General features: G+C 37.6%; 1 protein-coding gene across 4 annotated transcripts; it reads left to right on the top strand.

Moving 5' to 3' along the window:
* The first annotated feature begins 1897 nt into the window (after window positions 1–1897).
* LOC125463926 (protein FAM216B) lies at window positions 1898–22084 on the top strand. 4 transcript variants are annotated; one of them, XM_048555713.2, is made up of 7 exons: window positions 1898–2079; window positions 5333–5373; window positions 5738–5835; window positions 13867–13993; window positions 14740–14920; window positions 20169–20253; window positions 21766–22084. In XM_048555713.2, exons 1-7 carry the CDS (start codon window positions 2003–2005, stop codon window positions 21814–21816), a joined length of 660 nt encoding a protein of 219 aa, XP_048411670.1. In that variant the 5' UTR covers window positions 1898–2002; the 3' UTR covers window positions 21817–22084. The 4 variants fall into 4 exon arrangements, with proteins under 4 accessions (XP_048411670.1, XP_048411668.1, XP_048411669.1 ...); XM_048555711.2 differs by having other exon boundaries at window positions 5738–5886; XM_048555712.2 differs by having other exon boundaries at window positions 5738–5886; window positions 21711–22084.
* Window positions 22085–22904: the final 820 nt, after the last annotated feature.

Raw genomic sequence — 22904 nt, 5'->3', positions numbered from 1 at the left:
TTTTTCTTGTTGTAGATGGCATTGCTTGGTACTTCTGTGGCATGAATAATAGATATCCTTTTTGGCCCAAATGTAGATATTGTTCAGGTATTGCTCCATTCGGACTTGGCCTGCTTCAGTATCTGAGCAGTTGTGAATGTTTTGGAATCGTCACTGAACATCCCCTCTTCTGACAGATGGTTGGTCAATGGACACTCCCCGAGAAACCTGTGCAGAGATGTCCTGGAGGTGAAGTGACTGCTCTTCAACTAACACAACCATCCACGTTGTAATCTGGATACTTGCAAACTATTAAGAAGCTTGTAAACTTGGGCATCTTGGCAATCTTTTTTTAAACAATCTGTTAGATTCAGTCAACATTTCGACAAAGAAATTTTCCCAATGGATATGGTCGATTTACCATGTGATCAATATTTTAGTATGTGGAAATATAATCTACCTGCTAATTGGGCATATTGAAATTTACATTCCATGAGAGTATAAATGCAACTTAGTTTCCAATGGAGATATTCTTAAATATGTAAGAATGGAAGTACATGTGATTTACTTTCTATGAGAATAACAGTGGCCTTAACTATTGTGACATAGTAATCTACAGTAGAGTTGTGAACTGCTGGGCATTTATTGCAAATAGAAGCAACTTAATTGCAAGCTCCAATTGCAGTTCATGAGTAACTGTTACACTATGGCAGGAGCTGACTTCATTGAAATTCATCATTTAGTTTTGTAAACTTGTTACTGCAGTAGTCTCATCACTGATAAAAACAACAACAACTTAATAAAATGTCCGAAGGCATTTCACTGGAAACTTTTAAAACAGAATATGAAATTAAGTCACATCAGGTCAGATGATCAAAAGCTTGAACTAAGAATGGGGCTTTAAGACCTGTCTTAAAGGAAGGAAGTGATGTAGATAGGTAGAAGGAGGGTATCCAAGACTTGGAATCTAGCACTAACAATGTTGGAATGATTAAAATCAGGCCTGCACAAGAAGCCAGAATTAAATGCATGTAGACATGTTGGAGGTTTGTGGAGATTATAGATATAGGAGGGGTGAGGCCATGGAGAAATCTGAAAACAAATAATTTTAATGTCAAGTTTGGATGTCAATTTTATCATTGGTCAGTATCCTTTCATCCACAAAAGGTAATGACCATTGAGCAAATAAATTCATTCCAGATGGGGTGTCTTCATGTGCACACAAGTAATCCCTGTGAGACAGGTTTTGCTGCAAATGCTGCTATGGGTGCTGGTCATCATGGTGGCGCATTGCACCCCAGGCTCTGTCGTTATCTTGTCATTTCTTCTGTTATTCCTTAGTTATTTCCACGTGCATTCATTGACTTTTGAGGTCTTCGTGTCACATTTGCAAGTATTCTTGAAGGAGAGGTTTGGTACCACTGGTCTTCTGGCTCCAGCTACCTCACCATACAGAAACTCCTAGTGACCATCTGACATTCTGATGGAGCCAAGAAAGCTACTTCTGTTTGAAAAGTGCTAACATTCTGGGAATTCTGCTTTCAAGAGGATTGCTGAACTTGATTTTGGCCTTGTAAAATACACCCACGATGTGCTCCACACATCAAGCATGAAAATTAGGTCAGAAAAGATAAACAATAAAAACTATTAATAAACTTAGGTCATAATTTTTGAAAATAAAGTTAAATCCGCCCTAGTCAATAACATGTAACAATTACTTGCTTCTTATTATTAAAACAACTATATAATAAACTACACTGGCAGTATCCTAAAAAATCCCCTGTCTCAAATCGTTTAAAATGCACAATCTTACTGGCAGAATCTAAGTGCGTTTAGTTCTTATTAATCTGACGCTGCTACATTCTGCCTAAAAAAAATGCTTTAAATAGTCTGGAACGTTATTCTGTGCGCATGTGTATCCTGGATGCTAACTCAGCAATAATGGGGGCTCTCACTAAGCTGCCAGCCGTTGCTCAAGTCGTGGGTCTGGTATAGGGAGAAACTAGGGTGTAAATTTTCCTTAATGGAATCCAGAAAACAGGTTACCTTTCTCGAACGAGATTCTGATTGCCAGGGTCTGCAGCAATCATGCATGAAAAGGTAAGAAGAACGATTGTCAATAGTTGTTTTCATTCTCCATTCAAATTGGTTCAGGCAGCTGCGAGTTCTGCTGAAATAGACAAAGCCAGGAAGCAAACGGTACTTGTTGCTCACTTGTTTTATTCATCTGACAATTCGGGCATTGGAAGATGATTAGTTTTATGTACTTTTCTCATTTCACTAAATGTCCTTGAATGTCAATTTTGTGTCCGTCACACGATTATTTCTGTACTCGATGGGAATTACGGTGAAATTCATTTCCACAATTTTGAAGTTTCTTAAAAAGAGAAAATAAATGCTGATTGCATTGATGTTATTCTGGTTGCATTTTGCACCTTGTAGCTTCAATGTTTTCCTACCGTTTCTGGTAAGTTTTCATTCCAGCATTGTTTCTGTCTCTATAACCGCTGACTTCTGTCTGTTTGCCATTGCAAATTTTGCATGGGAAGACTTTTGAAGTAAGAGGCATTTTATTTATAAAAGAGGAATCAAATGATACTTACTGAAATAGCTAATTATATTGTAAGTATGCTTGGCTAGTCTTCTGTACTAGGTGTAAAGGGAAATGTTTATCCTTTATGATTTTCCCCCAGCTGTGATGGAGCTACCTGCTTCTCTTAGGTTGCTGCGGCTACTTACAGCTAAAAAGAAAGAAGATACTGTGATGGAAAACATTGAGGTGGATAATGGTGCTCACTGTTGCTGTTTGTATTGCAAATTGTCAGGTGCTGTGTAGACTGATATTATCCTGACTTCTCCAATTTCTAGTGTCTCATTTCAACATCAGAAAATTAAACACTTGGGAGAATTTTTACTGTAGCCCTATTTTAGAATTGTTCTCAACTACTACATTTGACATTTTAGAAATTTTAAAGACATTGCAAACAATTTTCTGTACTTTGTTAGTTTTCACATTAAAACATTCCTTATGTAAAGTCCAAGTTTTATTGGATGATTATTTAGAACAACAAAATAGTGCAACTGTTTCAATAATAAAGTACCTATTTCAGGTTGAATGGCTGTGTTTCTTTGTAAGTTTAAAGCTTGCCTCAATTTATATCCCAATTCTAATATTACGCTTTCCTTTGATTATAATTAGTGTTCTGCTTCATAATTTATGGTGCTCATTTTTCCAAAGGTTCTCTAATGTAAAAAATAAGAATAATCAAAATTATTTATTATAATTTATTGGTGAAATGCTTCATAAATAGTGGGAAGCTGGAGAATACTTATTATCAAAATATCAAAGTTTAACTTCTCTGAAAGAACACACTTTTTTTCCATTCTGAACATCTTGTAACAATATTATACACTTCCATGTAAGGTATAGATCAATGTAAAGTATCCTTTATTCTTCACTAACAATGTCCTTTTTCACTAACACAAAAACACACTTGGAAATTAGTGGAGGCTATGACATTTAAATTTATTGAAGGTAGAATTAGAAAGTTGAGCAAGTTTGAGGGCTGTGGGGAGCAGTCACAGAAGTAGGACGGAGACCACAATCCAATCAGACATGACCTTATTTAATGATGGAGCAGGCATGAAGGGCCAGGAGGTTAATCCTGCGCCTGAGTTCTATGTTCCTATACTAGCATTTTAATTGTTTGCATGCCACTCATCCAATATCGCCCTTGTTAATTTTGTGCCAAATTATAATTAGATTTATACTGTGGACCAATCCCTAGTAAGAATTTGGTGAGGCAGCCTGGACGTAATTCATCAGGATCCGGAGTGGAATGACCATTGGAGACACGGCACCTTGAAGTACTCCAGAGCACGGTGTTTCCAGCGCTGTTTCTTCATTGTGAAAATCTTGAAGGATTCCTTGAAAGTAGAGTCGCAGGTAGACAGGATAGCGAAGAAGGCATTTGGTCCACTTGCCTTTATTGGCCAGTGTATTAAGTATAGGAGCAAGGATGTCATATTGCAGCTATGCAGGACATTGGTAAGGCCACTTTTGGAATACCATGTTAAATTCTGGTCTCCCTGCCATAGGAAAGATGTTGTTAAACTTAAAGGGTGAAGAAAAGAAATACAAAGATGTTGTCGGGGTTGGAGGGTTTGAGCTATAGGGAGAGGCTGAATAGGCTGGTGGTATTATCCCTGGAATGTCAGAAGCTGAGTGGTGACCTCAGAGGCTTATAAAATCATGAGGGGATTAGATAGGCTAAATAGCCAGGGTCTTTTTCTCCAGGGTAGTGGAGTCAAAAACTAGAGGGCATAGGTTTAAGATGAGGGGAGAAAGATTTAACAGGGATCTAAGAGGTAACTTTTTTGTACAGAGGGTGGTGTGTGTATGTAATGACCTGCCAGAGGAAATGGTGGGAGCTGGTATAATATTTAAAAGGCATCTGGATGGGTATATGAATAGGATAGGTTTAGAGGGATATCGGCCAAATGTTGGCAAATGGGACTAGGTTATTTAGGATATCTGGTTGGCATGGATGAGTTGGATGAAAGGATCTGATTCTGTGCTGTATGTCTCTAGACTCTAACAATCTGATCCTTTTTACGAGGGTCAGTTATCTGTGCCAAGATTCCAACCTAAAAAAGAAACACTTATTGTAATAACCATTTGTTTATCAGTCACAGAATAAGATGAACAATATTCTTTCCTTTTTTTATACAAGTGCTCATTCATTTAATGATCTAAACTTCAATGAATAAAGGTCTAACATAGTGTTCTTCATGCCAACCTCTTCAATCCAGGAATCAGTCTAGTGAATCTCTTTTAAACTGCCTCCAATGTCAGCATATTCTTCCTTAAATACAGGGACCAAAACTGTATTGCAGATGCAGCCTCAAACACTCTATACAGTTATAGTGAGACTTTCCATTTTTTAAAATTTCATGCCCTTCAATGTCTACCTTAGGTAAGTACACAGTAATGGTTCCAGCAAAGAGTGAAACCAACTAATCAGGAAATGGAGGATGTGACAAAGGGGAAGAAAAAATTTTTTATCTTCCGAAGTGTAAGCAGCTTTGTTCTGCTGAATGACATGTGACTGATTTAACAAGCATAAGACTACAGTTTAAACTGGTACAACTGTTCCTTCTCATAATCCAATTTTTGCCAGTTTCTTTCAATAGGACGTATACTCGGATTTCTTTTTCCAATTTAGGCAGAACATGTTAAAGTGAATAATGTCTTTTTAAAAATCTATTAGAAACGCAAAAGTTAGTATTTGCATATTTCATTGTATATTTAATTGCATGTAACTGTATCTTTTCAATGTGCTATTTCTTTTAGGACATTAGGACATAATTTTCCAAAAACTCATGCTTCAAATGGTAAGGAGAAGTTTTTACTTTTCTGTTTACTTGGAGGCATCTTGGGAATTTTAATAATGTGTGAAGGAGGCACAAATACACTTTCAATAGCCAATATACCTCCTGGGTGAGACAAAAAAAAATTTAGCCATTTGACTTCCAACTTAATTGGAATATTGATATCATGTTCTGTTTTAGCTACCTTGCTAAACATTGTAAGAATTTGTTTATTTTGTATATTGTGTAAAGCTGGAATGGGAATTAAACTCATGTTTTAAAATGAGCAGAAGCTGCATTACAAACTTGACAACATATATGAAACACACTCATTTTGAGTTAAAGTCAAATATATTGTTTATTTCCTCTGCTGTTTATTTTTCTGTAGCACTGATGTTTCCACTAACAAAAAAAGTAGCTGAACCGAAGGAACTGAAAGGCAGAGGGTATCAAGTTCTGCTGCAACAGCCATCACTCACTCCACAGGTGAAGACTGTACACATCCCCAAATCAGTGGAGAATGCACCATTTCTACAGGTGGTGTCTATACATGTCTTCAATATACTCCTGAAAATTTTCTCAATCCTGTTATCCCAAGCAATTACATGCATTGAGCAGTGTACTTAACAAAATCTATAATTAACATCGACAACATAATTTATTTGTCCAATCACTTTCTAGAAAGCCAGTCAATGATGGATAGAATCTGCTGTTCTTTTACACAATTTTATATTTGTTTATGGTGTTATATATTGCAAACGTCTACTTCCTAGCCCAAAAACAATGATTTTAGTCTGTCTATTTTAATAGATTTAAGTGACTGGGCAGCTAATACACACCAGCTGCATGGATTTAAACAATTAACAGGGGTAGTGGAGGATGTAAAGTTATACATTGTCTCCATCAGGTCCAAACTCAAAGAAATAAGCATTACTTTGAAAGATTGAGGTTTGTTAATGTTGGACTACGGCATATTAGGATCCTGGGGCGAAGTTTAGCTTTTGCTGCTGGGCATTCATACTGTTGATAAAAGCACTGATTGTTGCTCTGCCTGCCTTGTGCAGTAGGATAAGCTGGTAGTCTAATGCCACATCTTCACCCTTCCTAGAAAATTGCAGTTGTAAAAAGTTTTTCACAACATAAGAACCTTCCAGTGTGCTGTGCACGCAATAGCATATGGTAATGTAAAACATGTAAAGCAATTTATAGCAGTTAGTGTAAAAGCTCTTTTAAAGAGCTGCTATAGGTGTGATGGGCCTAATGTGCTATTATCACCCCTATGATTCGTATATTTTCATATTCTCACAATGTGAGTTATGCATTTTCTTTTTGCTGACCAATATTCTCCTTTTCCTGAAGGTATTAGTTGCTTTCTAGGGCCTAGTCACTATTCAACTTCAATCACTTGATATTTGGCCTGACCTTGCTGGAGCAAAGTACCTTGCAGGAGCATTGTATCATTTTGCTGCATCCTGCATGTCAAAATTCTTTCTTTGTCATAATCCCTTAAGCATGAGCTGTTAACATTCTGATGAGGGCAGCTGGCCATCTGAGATTTTTGTCAACTGTGGAACTAGAGAATCTCTTTAATAAGATTTAAAGATGGATAAAGCACCAAAGAAACATCCGAAAAGAAAGTGAATCAGAATGGCTGAATTCAGATACAGAAATAGCGTTGAAATAAAGATTGGATTCAGACAGGTAAGTATCAGGAAAAGTAAGAGAATAAAATTAAACTTTGACTTTTTAAATCACTAACAAGAATTGACAATGTGCAGAAATGAGATTAAATGCTGTATATTGTTCTCATTTTAGATTAGAGAGATTGAATAGTATGTGTTTGTAAACACCGTAGCATTTAATAAGTGATATGCTCTTAATTACATATTTTAATTTTCTATGGTGAGTTTAAATAAATAAGGTTTAATGCAGCAAGTTCTTAAACACTATAGGAGAGGCACATAACAAGATTCCATTTGCACAAAACAAATTGTGTAGTGGTGTAAAAAAGTATTTTTTAATTAATCTATTCAGACATATAATAACATACCTCTGGTTAGCTAAGTCTTCAACCTGGACCTTCCAGCCCATAAGTAGGGACACGACTAAGATACCACGAGATGCCTTTGTGGAGTGGTATAAGTCAACCAGCCAGTTATGGAAATTTACAACTCATTGATTTTGCTTAACCTTCTGAACTTTCTGGCCATGTTACCATCAAAAATGGGTGCTATCATGAACACTATTCAACAAGATCTAGCCCATTTAGCATTTGTGCCCTAACACTGACAATCTGCTTGTGTTTTAACCATAGACAGTATCTCAGGCAACCTTCGTATTGTAGGAGCTAACCGCTGCAGATGCTGGAGTCCGTAATGAAAACAAAATGTTGGAAATCACAGCAGGTCTGGCAGCATCCATGGAGAGACAGCAAGCTAACATTTCGAGTCTAGATGACTCTTGTCCTTGCCTGATATTTCCATACTTGCAGATTTCTAGAATGGATAACTTAGGCCATATGTAACACAGCTCCCGTGAACCAGATATTAAAATTAGAACATGAACAGATAAACTCAGGGAGCTGTCAGTGGAGTCTTCAGTCGATATTGTTAGCAATCCATTATGTTGCCTTTTGGGAACTATCACTTTCAGTGCTTATAAAACAAACACAATTAAACTGTCAGAATTCAAGAATTTGAACTTGATATCTGTTAGTTACAGCAAATCTTTAGTAGGCACACAGCAGAGATCAATACAGTACAGTGTTTAGTCAGTTTATAATCCAAAACAGATTGCCTTTAGGTCACTGGACAGAGTAGGGTGCATTGTCTACTTCTTTAGCTGGAGGATGTTAGCATTAACATCCATCCATACAAGCCACTGTCATCTTTTCTTGTGCTTGACTGTTAAAGTCCTCGTGTTTCAATATGCTGGTTATCTGATTCAAACAACTGAAACATTTTTGGCTGTAGCACCGCAAATTCTGTTTTCCTTTCTGAACTGCAAGTTTAAACATCTTGAATTTATGATGTGGAGGTGTTGGACTGGGGTGGACGAAGTAAGAAGTCACTCAAGGCCAGGTTATAGTCCAATAGGTTTATTTGAAATCACAAGCTTTCTGAGTACTGCTCCTTCATTAGGTGAAGTGATGAAGGAGCAGCGCTTGAGAAGCTTGTAACTTCAAATAAACCTGTTTGGACTACAACCTGGTGTCATGTGACCTCTGATCTTGAATTCAAGTCTAGATGGTTATTTATAGCTATTAATCAATTTTTTGTAAAAGCATAATAAAAACAAACTGCTGAATAACTTGGCAGGTCTGGCAGCATCTTTGAGAAAGAAACGGTGTTAAATGATCTGAATCTTTTGACTCTTGTTCCTTTCTTCCCATAAATGCTGCTAAATCTGCTAAGTATTTTCAGCAACTTATGTTCTTATTTCAGATTTTCAGCATCTGCCAAATTTTTGTACAGCTACATATTTTGATAGCAAGATCTGTTCAAATATACAATTGTACAAGTCCTACCATTACGATATATTGTTAAATAAATTAGCATAACAATTGTTGATAAATTATTCCCTGAAAATCTCATACAACATTTTAAAGAAAGTACAACTGTATTCTATGTAACATTCACATAAAACTGGCCCTTTCGTAACAGGAAATATTTGCTATTACTTTGTATTTTGCAGGCAATTATTTAGTTTGCATTTGACATCTCTTATATATCATAACCATTTGCAAACTACATTTGAAATTTCTATATTACTGCTAATCACTCTGTAAAATTAGAGGGAAGAAATCTTATTCCATCAACTTAAGAAACACCACTAATTTAACTTCCAAATGGAAGCACAATATCTATCATCTTTCTCAATTCAACCAAATTTCAACAAATTTACTTTTTTTATAAAACTACAAGACTTAAAAACAAAGAAAATTACAAAAGAAATAAGAATAGAAATAGGCCATTCAACAAGAACATGATTGTTCAACTTAAAAAACCATTTTCAGCCATTATCCCCATGGACCTTGATGCTTTTAAAAATAGGCAGCTGTAAAACATCAAACTTCAGACTTTATTATTTTGGTGCAACAATGGCTTTTTAAAAAATTATCAGTTAACTGCTTCTTGTATTCAGTGGTTCATTAAAAGAATAAAAATGATAGGCTTCTGTGTAGGCTGACCGCCCATAACTTTTGACAATAAAGCATTGCAATTACTACTTAACTAGAAAACACAGCAGTATTTCCAGAAAAGGCAGAGGAAAACCTGAGGGTTGGAATTGCTGAGAAAGCTATTATAAAGTACGCTTCTGTTCTTCAGCATTATTGACTTTTCTAAGCTTGTGGAACAACTTCATCCATTTTAATGAGCTTACTTTTAACTTGAGTAACTACACTCGCCTAGCAACCCATTCAGTGCTATTTCTGTGAAGGTGCCAATATTCAGCAACTTTGGTCAACAAAACAGGATCATTGTTTTTTGCCAAGTAAACTTGTTATTTTCAGAATGATTTGGACAGTATTTTCTGATGACACCCAGCGCTATTTTATCACCACCTATCTTAGCTTTTCCACAATTGCTGAATTATCAGATTCCTTGTTCAACATCTAGTACTGGATGAACATAAATTTCCTACAAATAATATTGAATAGACTGAAGCCACTGTGTTTAGTTCCTGTTGTAAATTCTGTTCCCTAGCTACTGACCCCAACCCCCTCCCTGGCAACTGAAATTAAATTGGACTCCTTGGAATCTTGGAGTCAAATTTGACCCTGAGATAGACATCATGAATATAGGTTATCAGTTCATGCTTTCTTGACTTTGCACCTCCCTCACCTAAGTCACAGAGTCAGAGAGTTAGTTGTACACAGAAATAGTTCTCTTGGCTCATTGTATCCATGCTGGTCATTAAGCACCAATCTACTGTAGTCCCACTTTGATCTGAAGTTTTGTATACTATGGTGCTTCAAATATTCATCCAAATACTTCTTGAATATTGCAATGGTTCTTGCATCTAACATTCATTTAGACTGTGAGTTCCAGACACCCACCACCCTCTGGGTAAAATAATTCTTCTATATCATTGTCAGCATTCACTTGCTAACGAGTATGATTGTCCACCTAGGAAATTCTGTGTCACTCATTATGGGTTCTGTGGCTCCTTGTGTAGCTGAGTCCGACTCTAGAGCAGCATCTTTAACCAGACATTTGGCAGCTTTTTCTGGCAGGTTGAATTGGTCCTTGGCCTTCAGATCGCTGTCGTTTTCTCCAATGCCTTTTCGATCATTCCTCCTGCTGATGGGTGTTCTCAAAGAATTGTGTCCCTTCGTGTTGGTTTCTTCTAAACAAGGATCTCCCAAGTGTTGACATCTACATTACATTTCTTGAGGCAAGTCTTCAGGAAGCCTTTGAAATACTTCCTTTGTCCTCCGCTGATTTGAGTGCCTTCCTTGAGCTGGCCAGTTCCAGATACCCACTACCCTCTGGGTAAAATAATCCTTCTTTTAATTCCCTCCAAACCTCCTACTCCTTGCCTTAAAGTTATGGCCAATGCTAATTAACCCTTCTACTAATGGGAAAAGTTTCTTCCTTTCTACCCTGTCTATGCACCCTTACGGTTCTGTAGACCTCAACCGGGTCCCTTCTGAGCCTTCTCTACTCAAAAGGAAACAACCCCAGCCTGTCTAGTCTGTCTTCATAGCTGCAACACTCCAGCCCAGGCAACATCCTAGTAAATATCCTCTGCTTCCATTCTGATACCTGTTAATGTCAACTTTCTCCTTGCACAGCTAGTTTCAATTCTTTGGAAATTTGATACAATCCAAAACTCTGGTATCCTGCCTTTACTGACATTAAGCTCTGTGTTTACTTATCATCCCTGTGTCTACTTATCTCAATTACTCCCCAGTCAGTCAACCAATACATTGATTTTAAAAGTCTCATTGTTTTCAAATTCTCCCTGGCCTCATCCTTCATTTCTTTATAATATTCTCTTGCTGAATGATCCTCAGAAATATCTCCTGTTAATCTTGTGCACCTTGATTTTAAATCCATCACAGTCGATGGCCAGGATTCAGTTGTCGAGGTCTAAAGTCAGGAATTCCCTCCTTGTATCTGTCTATATGCTTTCCACCTGTACACCTATGGCCAAGAATTTGATTGTCAGACCTAGTATCTCCTTATGTGCCCTTGTTATATAGTTTGTTTTGTGCACTGGGACACTGTATAAATACAAGTTAGTGCTAGTTAATAAATTACAAATTTAATGGCTAATAAAATGCATTGTTCAACATTTTAAAATATTTATAAGTGTTTAGAGAAATAATTCAATAGATGCGGCAAAGTGAATCAGTTGCACTATTTGCAAAAATTCACATAAAATGTCAACCTTGAATCAATAGTAACACTTTCTGTCCTGGACTAAAATTCACTGTTCTGTAGATTTGACTATATAATCTCCATTGACCCTTCGGTGCGACATAGAGATCATGTGTGTGTGTGTGTATACGTGCACTATTTGTAGAGTGGAATATTTAAATCATGCTTTGGCCTGCTTGTCTAGGTGTAAATAAACAAATCCGTGGCACTATTCAAAGATGAGTGAGAAGCTGCTGATTTGTCAAAAGATCTCCCTTAACCAACTCCACAAATATAGTTTAACTGGTCCTTAAATTTATTAATACCTGTCTGATCTTGTTTCATACATATTAGCTACTGTTTTGTCCACATGACAGTAAAGTAATTGACAAATTGGTTAAGAATGTAACGTGCAGCTCTTCATATATTTTAATTCTGCTCTCATTTTACATAGTAGCTAAAGTAGTATAAGAGTGCTGGTGCAATACATTTCTATATTATCCATCTACTTTATTTTGTATTCGCATATTTTCTTGGAAGGTGGTGGATATTTGGATTTCAGCTGTCTTGGCCTATCCTTTCCCAAACCTTTTATTTGGATACTCCTTCATAGAATCATACAGCATGGAAACAGGCCCCTTGGCCCAACAAGTCCACACCGACCCTCAGAGCATCCCATCCAGACCTGTCCCCCTATAACCCACACAATCTACACATCCCTCAACACTATGGGCAATTTTCCATGGCTAGTCCACGTAACCTGCATATTTTTGGACTGTGGGAGGAAACCGGGGCACCCGGAGAAAACCATGCAGACACAGGGAGAATGTGCAAACACCACACAGGCAGTTGCCCAAGGGTGGAATTGAACCCAGGTCTCTGGTGCTGTGGGGCAGCAGTGCTCACCACTGAGCCATTGTGCCACCCCCTCTACTCCTGTAGAGGAGTTAATTAAATAGGTCATGTGGTCAAATGGAAACTTCCGTTGTCGTTGGAAATCTACTTGGATTGGCAGCTGTTCTTGTTATTTTATCATTTTTTATAATTATTTTGTGAAAAACTGCTCAGTTGATGATTAATTCAGAGCCAAGTACTGTATCTGGAATGTAGCAGGTATTCTCAAAAGTTGTGTGAACTTCCTGTGGCCTTGAGTTAATGAAAAAGTCCATTTCTGAAGAAGGGTCTAGACATGAAACGTCAGCTTTCCAGTTCCTGATGCTGCTTGGCCTGCTGCGTTCATCCAGGTCTACACCTTGTTATCTCAGATTCTCCAGCATTAGCAGTTCGAACTATCTCTGAAAAAATCCATACTTTGTTTTTGTAGCAGGCTGAGGGATTACAATCTCACCTCTAGAGTAAATGGGAATAACAGATATTTCCCATTGTTATTCATGCACTGGAGGTTGACCAAATTTATTTGTTCAAGGATTTCTATACATCTATGTAGTGTTCTATTTTTACAGTTCATCTTATTTTCCACCAAATGTTTTATTTCATTTTTTATTTGGTGCACTTCAAGTTGTACCAACACTACAATCCAGGAAACAATAAATTTTTTTTGTAGTTTGATATTTATTTTTCCCCTGCACTCAGTCTGGGAAACTGCTGATGATAAGAACTTGCAATCTAGGCTGATTTAGAAGTGCTCAGGAAGTACAGTATTGTTAACAGGATAATCTTTCAGAGGTTTGATACCACATCTGCATGCTTTAGTACCTTAAGTGTATGATTAAAAAGATCCATTGGTACTTCGCATGGAACAACAGGCAATTCTAATGATGTATGCGTCAACATTCTTCTGTCAGCCATTATCATCAAAAATGTATTAATTAGTCACAAATTCTTATTGTTTGTTGTATCTTGTTGTGCAACAAAATGTAACCAAATCTGGACACTATACTCACTCCACTTAATGCTTCACATTCATTTCACTGTCATGTTCTTGAAGCGACAGATGTAAACACACATTGAGGGAAATTGTCCTTCTGTATACACTCACCAATAACTTTATTGATGGACAGAACAATATCAATCTGATTTGATCAAAAATTGGCCAGTTAGGTTTAATTTGAAATTGTTTAATTGGTGTACTTGAACATTATTGTTTTTTTTAAATGGTATGTTCAGTGACACTTTACGTACTGTATTCCAGCATCCGGGTTTGAAAACAGGCCAGAAGCGCTATCTATACAGTATTGCTAACATCTACAGCACAGATCACATGCACAGGCTGATGCAGAAACAATACTTAAGCATGTTGCAACATCGTACCCAGCTTGGTAAGTAGAAGGTATTTAAGTATATTCTGATTATTAAAAATTCATGATTCTATTGTCTAACATTTTGTATCAAAGCTTGACCAAAATGAAAGCAAAGTACTGTAGATGCTCAGATCCAAAATAAAAAAAATGAAGTGCTGGAGAAACTCACAAGTCTTGAAACATCTGTGGAGAGAGAAACTAAATTGACATTTTGAGTCAGATCTGATTCTTCAGGAACAAAAATAGAAGTTGCTGAAAAACAAGGTGCGGCAGCATCTGTGAAGTAAAAATCAGAGTTAACGTTTCCAGTCCAGTGACCCTTCCTCAGAACTTCCTTCTTCAGACCTTTTTATAGGCAAAATTTGATGTGAGTTTAAAGAGAATGTAAGAAATGTGGAAGAAGTTAAAAGAGGGAATTGGAAGCAAATTCCAATTTATGTAAGAAGAGATGAAGACTAAGAAATATTTGAACTTAAATTTAGAATGTTCAATTTTGAAAACTTTTCCCTAAAAAGGCTACTGACTAGGCAAATTATACAACTATGTGCATGGTTGCAGTATATCTCTGAACTGCAGCACTCCATCTTAGCTAAGAGTAGGAAAAGGCATCAGATAGAGTGAAGTAATCAGGATACTTTCAGCAGAGTTTTACCCTTTAAATTGATTTTGAAAAAAATGTGGCACTATAATTAATAAAATTTCACAATTTTAATGATTTGATGGTCCAACATGTTCCAACATGTGTTCTCATTTGTCAACACCAGGGTATATAACCCCACACGAATGTCAGAAGTACACTGATTATCTCACAAAACAGTCCCACAAAGAAACCCGGAAGCAAAGTAACAGCAGGTCGTCAACAGCTCAAAGTCTTTCTAAGCAGTCACCAACTTTACAGGCTGGAAGACCACATTTCCTCCCCGTCATAGGAGACAGCAGCTGGAGGTTTGTGTATTTTACACTAATTTCCCTGCTTTATTCCCATTCCTTGTTATTGTATCCAAGAATGTTACAGAATTAAAGATGGGTAGTTGATTTGTTATGAATATTTATTTTGCGTAATACTGACCTGTTGTCCAAGTCTTGATTAAAGAATGCCCATTAGGCTTGGAATGAGAATGTTAACCACTTTCAGATCTGCCTTTGATATTTTCTCAGAACCAGAATGTCGGATTACTCATACAAGTGGTCTTAGAGTCTTATGTTCAGAAGTACACCTCTGCTGCCCAATATCATCATATGATAAAACTGAAGAGATATGAGCTAGAGATATCATTTTTCTCACGTCTTTTAGTGTAATCTGGTCAACCTTTTCCAGAATATCCAGAAGATATCTAATGCTACGTTCATATGAATAGATTTATACCCACCATAACATTTGGTATACAAATTACACAGGACTGAAAGCACGGAGAAGGAATAAGTGGAGGAGCTTCAGCCCTTACAACTGTCCATTGGGACTGAGATTCTTGCAGTTTTCATAATGAGGACTAGAGCTGCAAAGTGAATGAGCAAATTACCTTGGCAACATGGTGCAGGGAGCCATTCAAGTATGAATACTAAATAGGGACATTCTGGTGGGAGGGACAGTAGGGAGATGAACACAGTTCTGTACAGTTGGAGGAAGAGAGTCTAGAATGCTGTGCTGCCTGTTCAGTGCCAGGGATCGGGATATCTGCTCTGGCTTGGAGAGGAACTTGCAGTGGGAGGGGGATGATCCAGTTATCTTAGCACACATGGGTAGCAAATGACATAAATGAGATTAGGAAAGAGATTACACTTGCAGATTATGATCAGATATAAATGACAAGTTGTAGGGCTGGATGAATGCAGCAGGCCAAGCACCACCAGAACAGCAGGAAAGTTTCGGGCCTAGACCCTTCTTCAGATAAAGATCTCACGACTAGATAGAGTTCTGTTTTCAAATTTAGCTTCAATGTTAGTAATAATCCCAAGATGACCTGAATTACAAGCAAACTGGAATAGGATAAATAAGGTGAATGAGGTGAGTATGGGTCTCGAGGACTGATGTAGAAGAAATGGATTTTGATTCATGGGGCATTGGCAGCAGTACTGGGAAAAGTTGGCAGATGTACTGTTGAAATGAATGAACTGTGCTCTGGCTAGGGCAGTAGAGATGGCTTTAAACAAAATAGTGGTGGGAAAGGGGTCAAGTGAGAGATGTGGTCAATGAGGTATGGAAATGTTTATTGTAAACACCTTAAGATCATTTGTTAAACTCGATTCCATGATACCTTCTGGTTCATAAGCTTTCAAGAAATCAATTGAAGAATTTGATTACTTGATTTCCTGCTTTTTTTAAAACTCATTGCTAATTGATACCTTGTTTGTTCTTGATATTGTTTGTATTTATTAACTTAAACTGTTACCAGATAAACTTACTTTCTTCTTTCATGGGATATGAGAGTTGCTGACAAGGCCAGCATTCTTTGGCCATTTGTAATTGCCTAGGGAAGGTCGTCACAAGCCGCCTTCCTGAACTGTTCTATTTCATTTGGTGCAGTACACTCAGTGCCATTCAGAAAGAACTTCGGATTTTAATTCAAGAATGATGAAGTTACTAAACCAATAATCCAGAGTCCCAAATTTATTGCCCTGGAATCAGAGTTCATAAAATATCATGGCAGGAGATGAAATGTGAATTCAATAAAAATTTGAAATGCAGAGCTCGTCTAATGGCAGCCATGTAACCACTGCCAATTGTTGTAAATACCCAATTGGTTTACTAATGCCCTTTTAGGGAAGGAAACTGCCGTCCTAACCCAGTCTGACCTTTGTATGTTTCCAGTCCTACGGGAATGTGGTTGATTCTTGATTGTCCTCTAAAATGGTCTAGCAAACCACTTAGTTCATACATTTTGGGAGGTTAAATGCAGGAGGAAAGTATACAGTAAATGGCAGGATACTTAGGGGCATTGATACACAGAGGGATATTGGGCTGTTAAGTCCATATCTCCCTGAAAGTGGCAACACAAGTGGATAAGGTGGTAAAGGAGGCATATGGCATGCTTACCTTCATCGATTAGGTCATAAAAGTTAGCAAGTCATGTTGCAACTTCACGTGACTTTAGTCAGGCCATATTTGGAGTATTGTATGCAGTTGTGGTTGCCGTACTACAGGAAGGATGTTGAGGCTTATGAGATGTACCAGGATGTGCCCTGGATTGGAGTGTATTAGCTATAAGGAGAGGGACAAACTTGGATTGTTTTCACCAGGGGTTTGGAGGCTGAAGGATGACATGACAACATTGAGAGCCATAGGGTGGATAGTTGGAGTCTCCTTCCTAGGGTACAAATGTCAAATACTAGGGGGCATGGGTTTAAGATGAGGGGGGCAGAGAAAAGAGTTGGAGTTTAACAGAGATGTGCAAGGAAAGAATTTACAAAGACAATGGTAGGTTCGTGGAAGAGATTGCTAGGTGGTAGAAGCAAAAATATTAACAAAAGTTTAAGACACATTCAGACAGACTCACGAACAGTCAGAGAATAGAGGGATATGGACCATGTACAGGCAGATGGGATTAGTTTAAAATAGCATCATGGTTGGCACAGACATGGTGGGCCGAAGGGCCTGTTCTTGTCCTGTACTATTCTATGCTTTACGTAATAGACCAGGGTAGGGATAGAATATGAACATAACTGTATAACTAGCAAATAAAGCCAGAGATTGAAAAAAAAAATTGTTAAAGGGTCTAGATTTCAGTCTTGCAGTATTCATAACAAAATGGATGAATTGTTAGCACAGTTTGAAATAAATACATACAACTTGAAGGTTGCAGAGTGATTAAGGCTGGGACTTGAATATTGAAGAGTATTTGACATTTCAAAAAGATTGGTGCTGTGGAAAATATGGTCGGTGGCTGTTAATTGAGGTCTTTAGCACAATACAGGAGGGATGACGTTAGCTTTTTTTTAAAAAAGCTAGAATTAATACAATCTAGAATTATTTTGGATGGAGGAAAATGTGGCTGTACTTCCTGGGCCCCCTAAACAGTAGTTACACTGTAAAGATAGAAGAAATGCTTTGGTGTACTTTAAAATGAGAGGAAATATTTCACAACTCTCAAAGTTTCGTCCTAGTGGGGAAAAAAGGACCAAGCTGGCAGCATAATTTTGGCTAAATGAGGAAGGTAAGGATGCTGTCAAATTTGAATGAATTTTGTCAAACCTCTAGCTATGTCAGAAAATTGGTAGTCTTTTATAAACCAGCAAAGAAAGGACAAAGTACAGTATGAAAGCTAGTTAATATATAAAATTGGCAATAAGTTTCTACAGGTACTTAAATAGGAAAATAAAAACTAAAATTAATGTTGGTTTTCTACAGTGGGAATTTAAAAGAGAAAAGGAAACGTTGGAGGGGTTAACAGGTCTTCACTATTGAACTTTAAAGGAGTTTAAGATACAACTCGAATCAGGAATTAAATGAGTGTAGTTTAAAACAATCGTGAAGGAAAAATTGTGGGCCTAAAAAAGCTTAAGATGGCCTGCATCCTCAGATTTTAAAAGAAGTGGCTCCAGAAATAATATTACCAACAATTATGTAACTGAATTTTTATTCTTTAATACAGTATAGATAGTTCTTTACCATATCACCTACCATGCTTCTTTCTTGAAAGAATATTTTAAACTTTACCATTTAAATATGATATTTTAAATATAATAAATCCTTTCCATTCAGGAAAAAAAACAAAATTCAAAACTATGTATGGAAAACTCTGTCAATGGTCCATACCTATCTTCTATTAAACCACAGAACCTCTGAAAATATGCAATGCTCACTAAGTGGAAATACATTTTTGGGGAATGTACATTTTTTCACTATCTGAAACTTGGAAAACATAAATGAGTTGAGCTCTGATTTGTATCAGGTTTTTTTTTAAAATCATGGATGCTTGAAACATATAGGTTCACATTTGTACAAATCTGTCAGTCAGTCACCAGAGCGTATTTTTAAATTATCCAAACATATCATTTACAAGAAGCTGTTGAAATCTGCAACAGTCCATGATGCAAGAACTCCTTATAGTTGAGTAAATATGTAGTGCTAGATAGTAGTTTAAAATGGTTAATTAATAGTAACATCCTAGGGAGTATTGCTGAATGAAGAGACCTTGAAATGCAAGTCCATAGTTCCTTAAAAGTAGAATTGCAGGTAGATAGGATAATGGTGGCATTTGGTATGCTTGTCTTAGTTGGTCAGTACACCAAGCATAAGAGTTGGGAGGTCATGTTGCCATTGTACAGGACATTGGCCAGGCCGCTTAGTATACTGCATCTAATTCTGGTCTCCCCGCTATGGGGAGGGCATTGTGCAATTTGAAAGGATTCAGAAAAGATTTACAAGGATGTTGCCAGAGTTGGAGGGTTTGAGCTATTGGGAGAGGCTGAATAGACTGGGGCTATTTTTCCTGGAGTGTCAGAGGCTGAGGGGTGACCTTAGAGTTTTAGGAAATCATGGGGGGGGCATGGATAGAGTAAAAAGACCAAAAGATCTTTTTCCTGGGGTCGGGGAGCCCAAAACTATAGGGCATAGGTTTAAGGTGAGAGGAGAAACATTTAAAAGGATCTAAGGGGCAACTTTTTCACGCAGAGTGGTGCACATATGGAACGAGCTGCCAGAGGAACAAAAACAAAGATGCTGGAAAAGCCCAGCAAGTCTGGCAGATGCCAGAGGAAGTGGTGGAGGCTGGTACAATTACAACACTTGAGACATCTGGATGAGTATACAAACAGGAAAAGTTTAAGAGGGATATGGGTCAAATGCTGGCAAACAGGACTAAATTGATTTAGAATATCTGGTCAGTGTGGATAAGTTGGACCAAAGGGTCTGTTTTCATGCTGTACAGCTGTGATTGGGACAAATAGCTATTTGATAAATGCTAGAGTCTATCAACATCCAATCAGAACCTAAATAAATTGAAATAGTAAGCAAAATACTAAAATCAGTGGGATTATTTTTAAGATTGCTGCAAGGATCCAGTATAGACTGTCATGGTCTGAAAAGCCCCCTCCCATGCAATGATGCTGTTTTCACTTGGACTATTTTTAAAAGGCAAGAATTGCCTACTTAAACAAAAGCTTGCAGTGTAATTAATTGTAATTAAATAATTTTAGACTCTTTAGGGTGACACTGAGATGCAAAATAAAAATAATGGTTTTCCAATGCTTGCAGGTTGCCTTCTAGAGCCCCAAACAAAGTAAACCTTAAGGCTAAGAGAGCCCAGGTTCAAGTCAACCGAAGTGACCAAATCCAAAAGGTGAGCAGTATTTAAAAGAAAATACTTCAAGGCAAGGAACTTCTTCAAAATGTCAACAATTTTACTAGCATAAATAGATGAATTTAGCAGGTAAGAGATGAGAATTCACTCAAATCTTTAACACTCGTTGTATAAATCTCCAAATCATTGCTAAGATACAAATTTAAATTCAGAAGATTTACACAGAGGAGATGAGACAAATTCACAGGCACAACTGATTTCTTGTGCAAGTGGCTTACACAGATTTAATTGCTCAACATATAAACCACTATAAGTGCTTCTTGAATAGATCATGGGGGTTGACAAAATACTAGTCACTGTGAAGCCATTAAGACCTACAATTGTTCTTGTATAACAAGAGAGCACGAAGCTCCTATAACGAAGTGTGGAACAACTGAAAGTTTTGATAATGTTGCTTATTGAAGGGAACATGATTTCATGGCAGAAAGCAAGTTGGTGTGACTTAGCAGAAGGACAGCCAAAATGAAACAATTAATGTTCCTCACTGGCATTGTAAGTGGTCCAAGAATGCTTTGAATCTCAAGATCCAACATGGCAAATTCTATACCGTAACAACGCATTTGGGGGTGGGGCAAAAGAATGAAGCTGGACTGTGAGCAGAGGCAGGAGCAATTCTCCTAAATACTGAAGAAACCGAGTGCACCTATCATCCCAGGCTACCCCCCTCATTACTTAGAGAAGTATTCTGCGGCTAGCAGAGAAACCACATCAGGGGCGGCATGGTGGCTCGGTGATTAGCACCGCAGCCTCGCAGCGCCAGGCACCTGGGTTCGATTCCAGCCACAGGGCAACTCTCCGTGCGGAGTCTGTACATTCTCCCCGTGTCTGTGTGGGTTTCCTCCGGGTGCTCCGGTTTCCTCCCACAGTCCAAAAGATATGCAGGGTAGGTGGATCAGCTATGCTAAATTGCCCGTAGTGTTCAGGGTGTGGGGGGGTCTGGGTGGGATGCTCCAAGGGGCAGTGTGGACTTGTTGGGCCAAAGGGCCTGTTTCCACACTGTAGGGGATCTATAAATTGCTGGCCGTTGCTTCAAACCAAAATCAGGATATCCAGGCATTTTACCCTTCTGGCTTTTACCAAGTTACTTAATAAACTGGGTTAAAAACTTCAAAATTGTTTGATTGGAAAACGTCAGATACCAGTGTGAGTCCTGAAACCCTGTCTATGGTACCCCCCCTCCACTGATAGTGACTTTGCATCTAACAGACGCCAGCAGAATCTTGCAAACAGGTAGGGCACAAACCAGGACAATCTAGTTGAGTAGCAGAATGTTGCACGTAGATCACGGCTGGTACTATGGTAAGCATATCATTTTGTCAAATTCACAGTTCAAAAAATTCTCTTCTTACAATAAATTGTATTTAATATTACAGCTTTAATATGTAGTTTCGTGTTGCAGGAATTTCAAAACTTAAGTTGCAATATTTCTTTAAAAGTGACAGAGGATTAAGCACAACCGGTTGATTCTACAAAGTTCCATTCCTAATACAGATCAAATCACAACAAGGCAAGCAAGAATCAACGAAAGAAACAAAGAAATGAAAATTGAACACCCAAGTTGCCAAAATATTACTTCAGAACTCTGCAGTCCTATTTTCTTCATTATAGCTGTTGTCTGAAGTTCCAATATTAACTTGTAAAATAATTAGTTTTGAATACTTTCATAAAAAATGACCAATAATTTTCATAGATGATAGGAGCAAAATATTGACTCCCCCCCCCCCAAAAGTATGCAAATTAAATGTGTTAAGAAAAAAAAAATGCTGTCTGTAACACAGTACTGAAATACAATAAAGATATTCTGATGAAAGAGGACATCAGCCTGAAGTGTTCTCTCGACAAATGCTGCCTCAGAGTATTTTCTGCATTTTGTTTTTAAAATTTAACAGTTCTAGTATTTTGGAAATTTGTTAGTTTTAAGAATATAAAACTTTCTAGGAATTCAACACAGAAACCTATTCAATGTTTGCAGATGAGTAGTTACTTTGTTCCAAATCAGTTGTTCAGTTATAATTATCAATATATTTCTGAGTCTCTATGCAATTTATAGACAATTGTACCACATTACTCTGAAGAAAGAATGCTAGCTGATACTGCAGTACAAGTAAGTCACTAAAAAAAACAGAATAAGTGCCCGTTTCTCCTGGATTTGCACTTTAATTCACTAAAAAGTAGAGATTATTGATTCTTCACATGATTGACTATGTACATTCACAAAAGAAAACAAGCATTTACAATCCTGCATCATTCTATTACTTCTCAAACCAATATCAAAAAATCCAAATAGGGAGATAGGAACAGCTAAGTTAAAGCACTTTGGTGGCTTAGTGATTAGCACTACTCCCTTTCATGCCAGGGACCCAGGTTGATTTCCACCCATAAGTGACTGTCTGTGTGGAGTTTGCACACAGTCACCCAGTGTCTGCATGGGTTTCCTCCAAGTGCTCCAGTTTTCTTCCAGTCCAAAGATGGAGGTTAGGTGGACTGACCATGCTAAGATTGCCCAGAGTGTCCAGGCAGGTGTAGACTAGGTGGATTAGCCATGGTAAATGCAGGGTCAAGAGGGTGGGATGTTCTTTGGAGAGTAAGTGTGGACTTGATGGGTCAAATGGCCCGTTTCCTTACTATGG

The sequence above is a fragment of the Stegostoma tigrinum genome, chromosome 26 (genome assembly GCF_030684315.1).
Source record: "Stegostoma tigrinum isolate sSteTig4 chromosome 26, sSteTig4.hap1, whole genome shotgun sequence".
Classification (NCBI taxonomy): domain Eukaryota; kingdom Metazoa; phylum Chordata; class Chondrichthyes; order Orectolobiformes; family Stegostomatidae; genus Stegostoma; species Stegostoma tigrinum.
The sequence above is the reverse complement of the archived record's forward strand: the minus strand, read 5'-3'. Positions and strand labels throughout refer to the sequence as shown.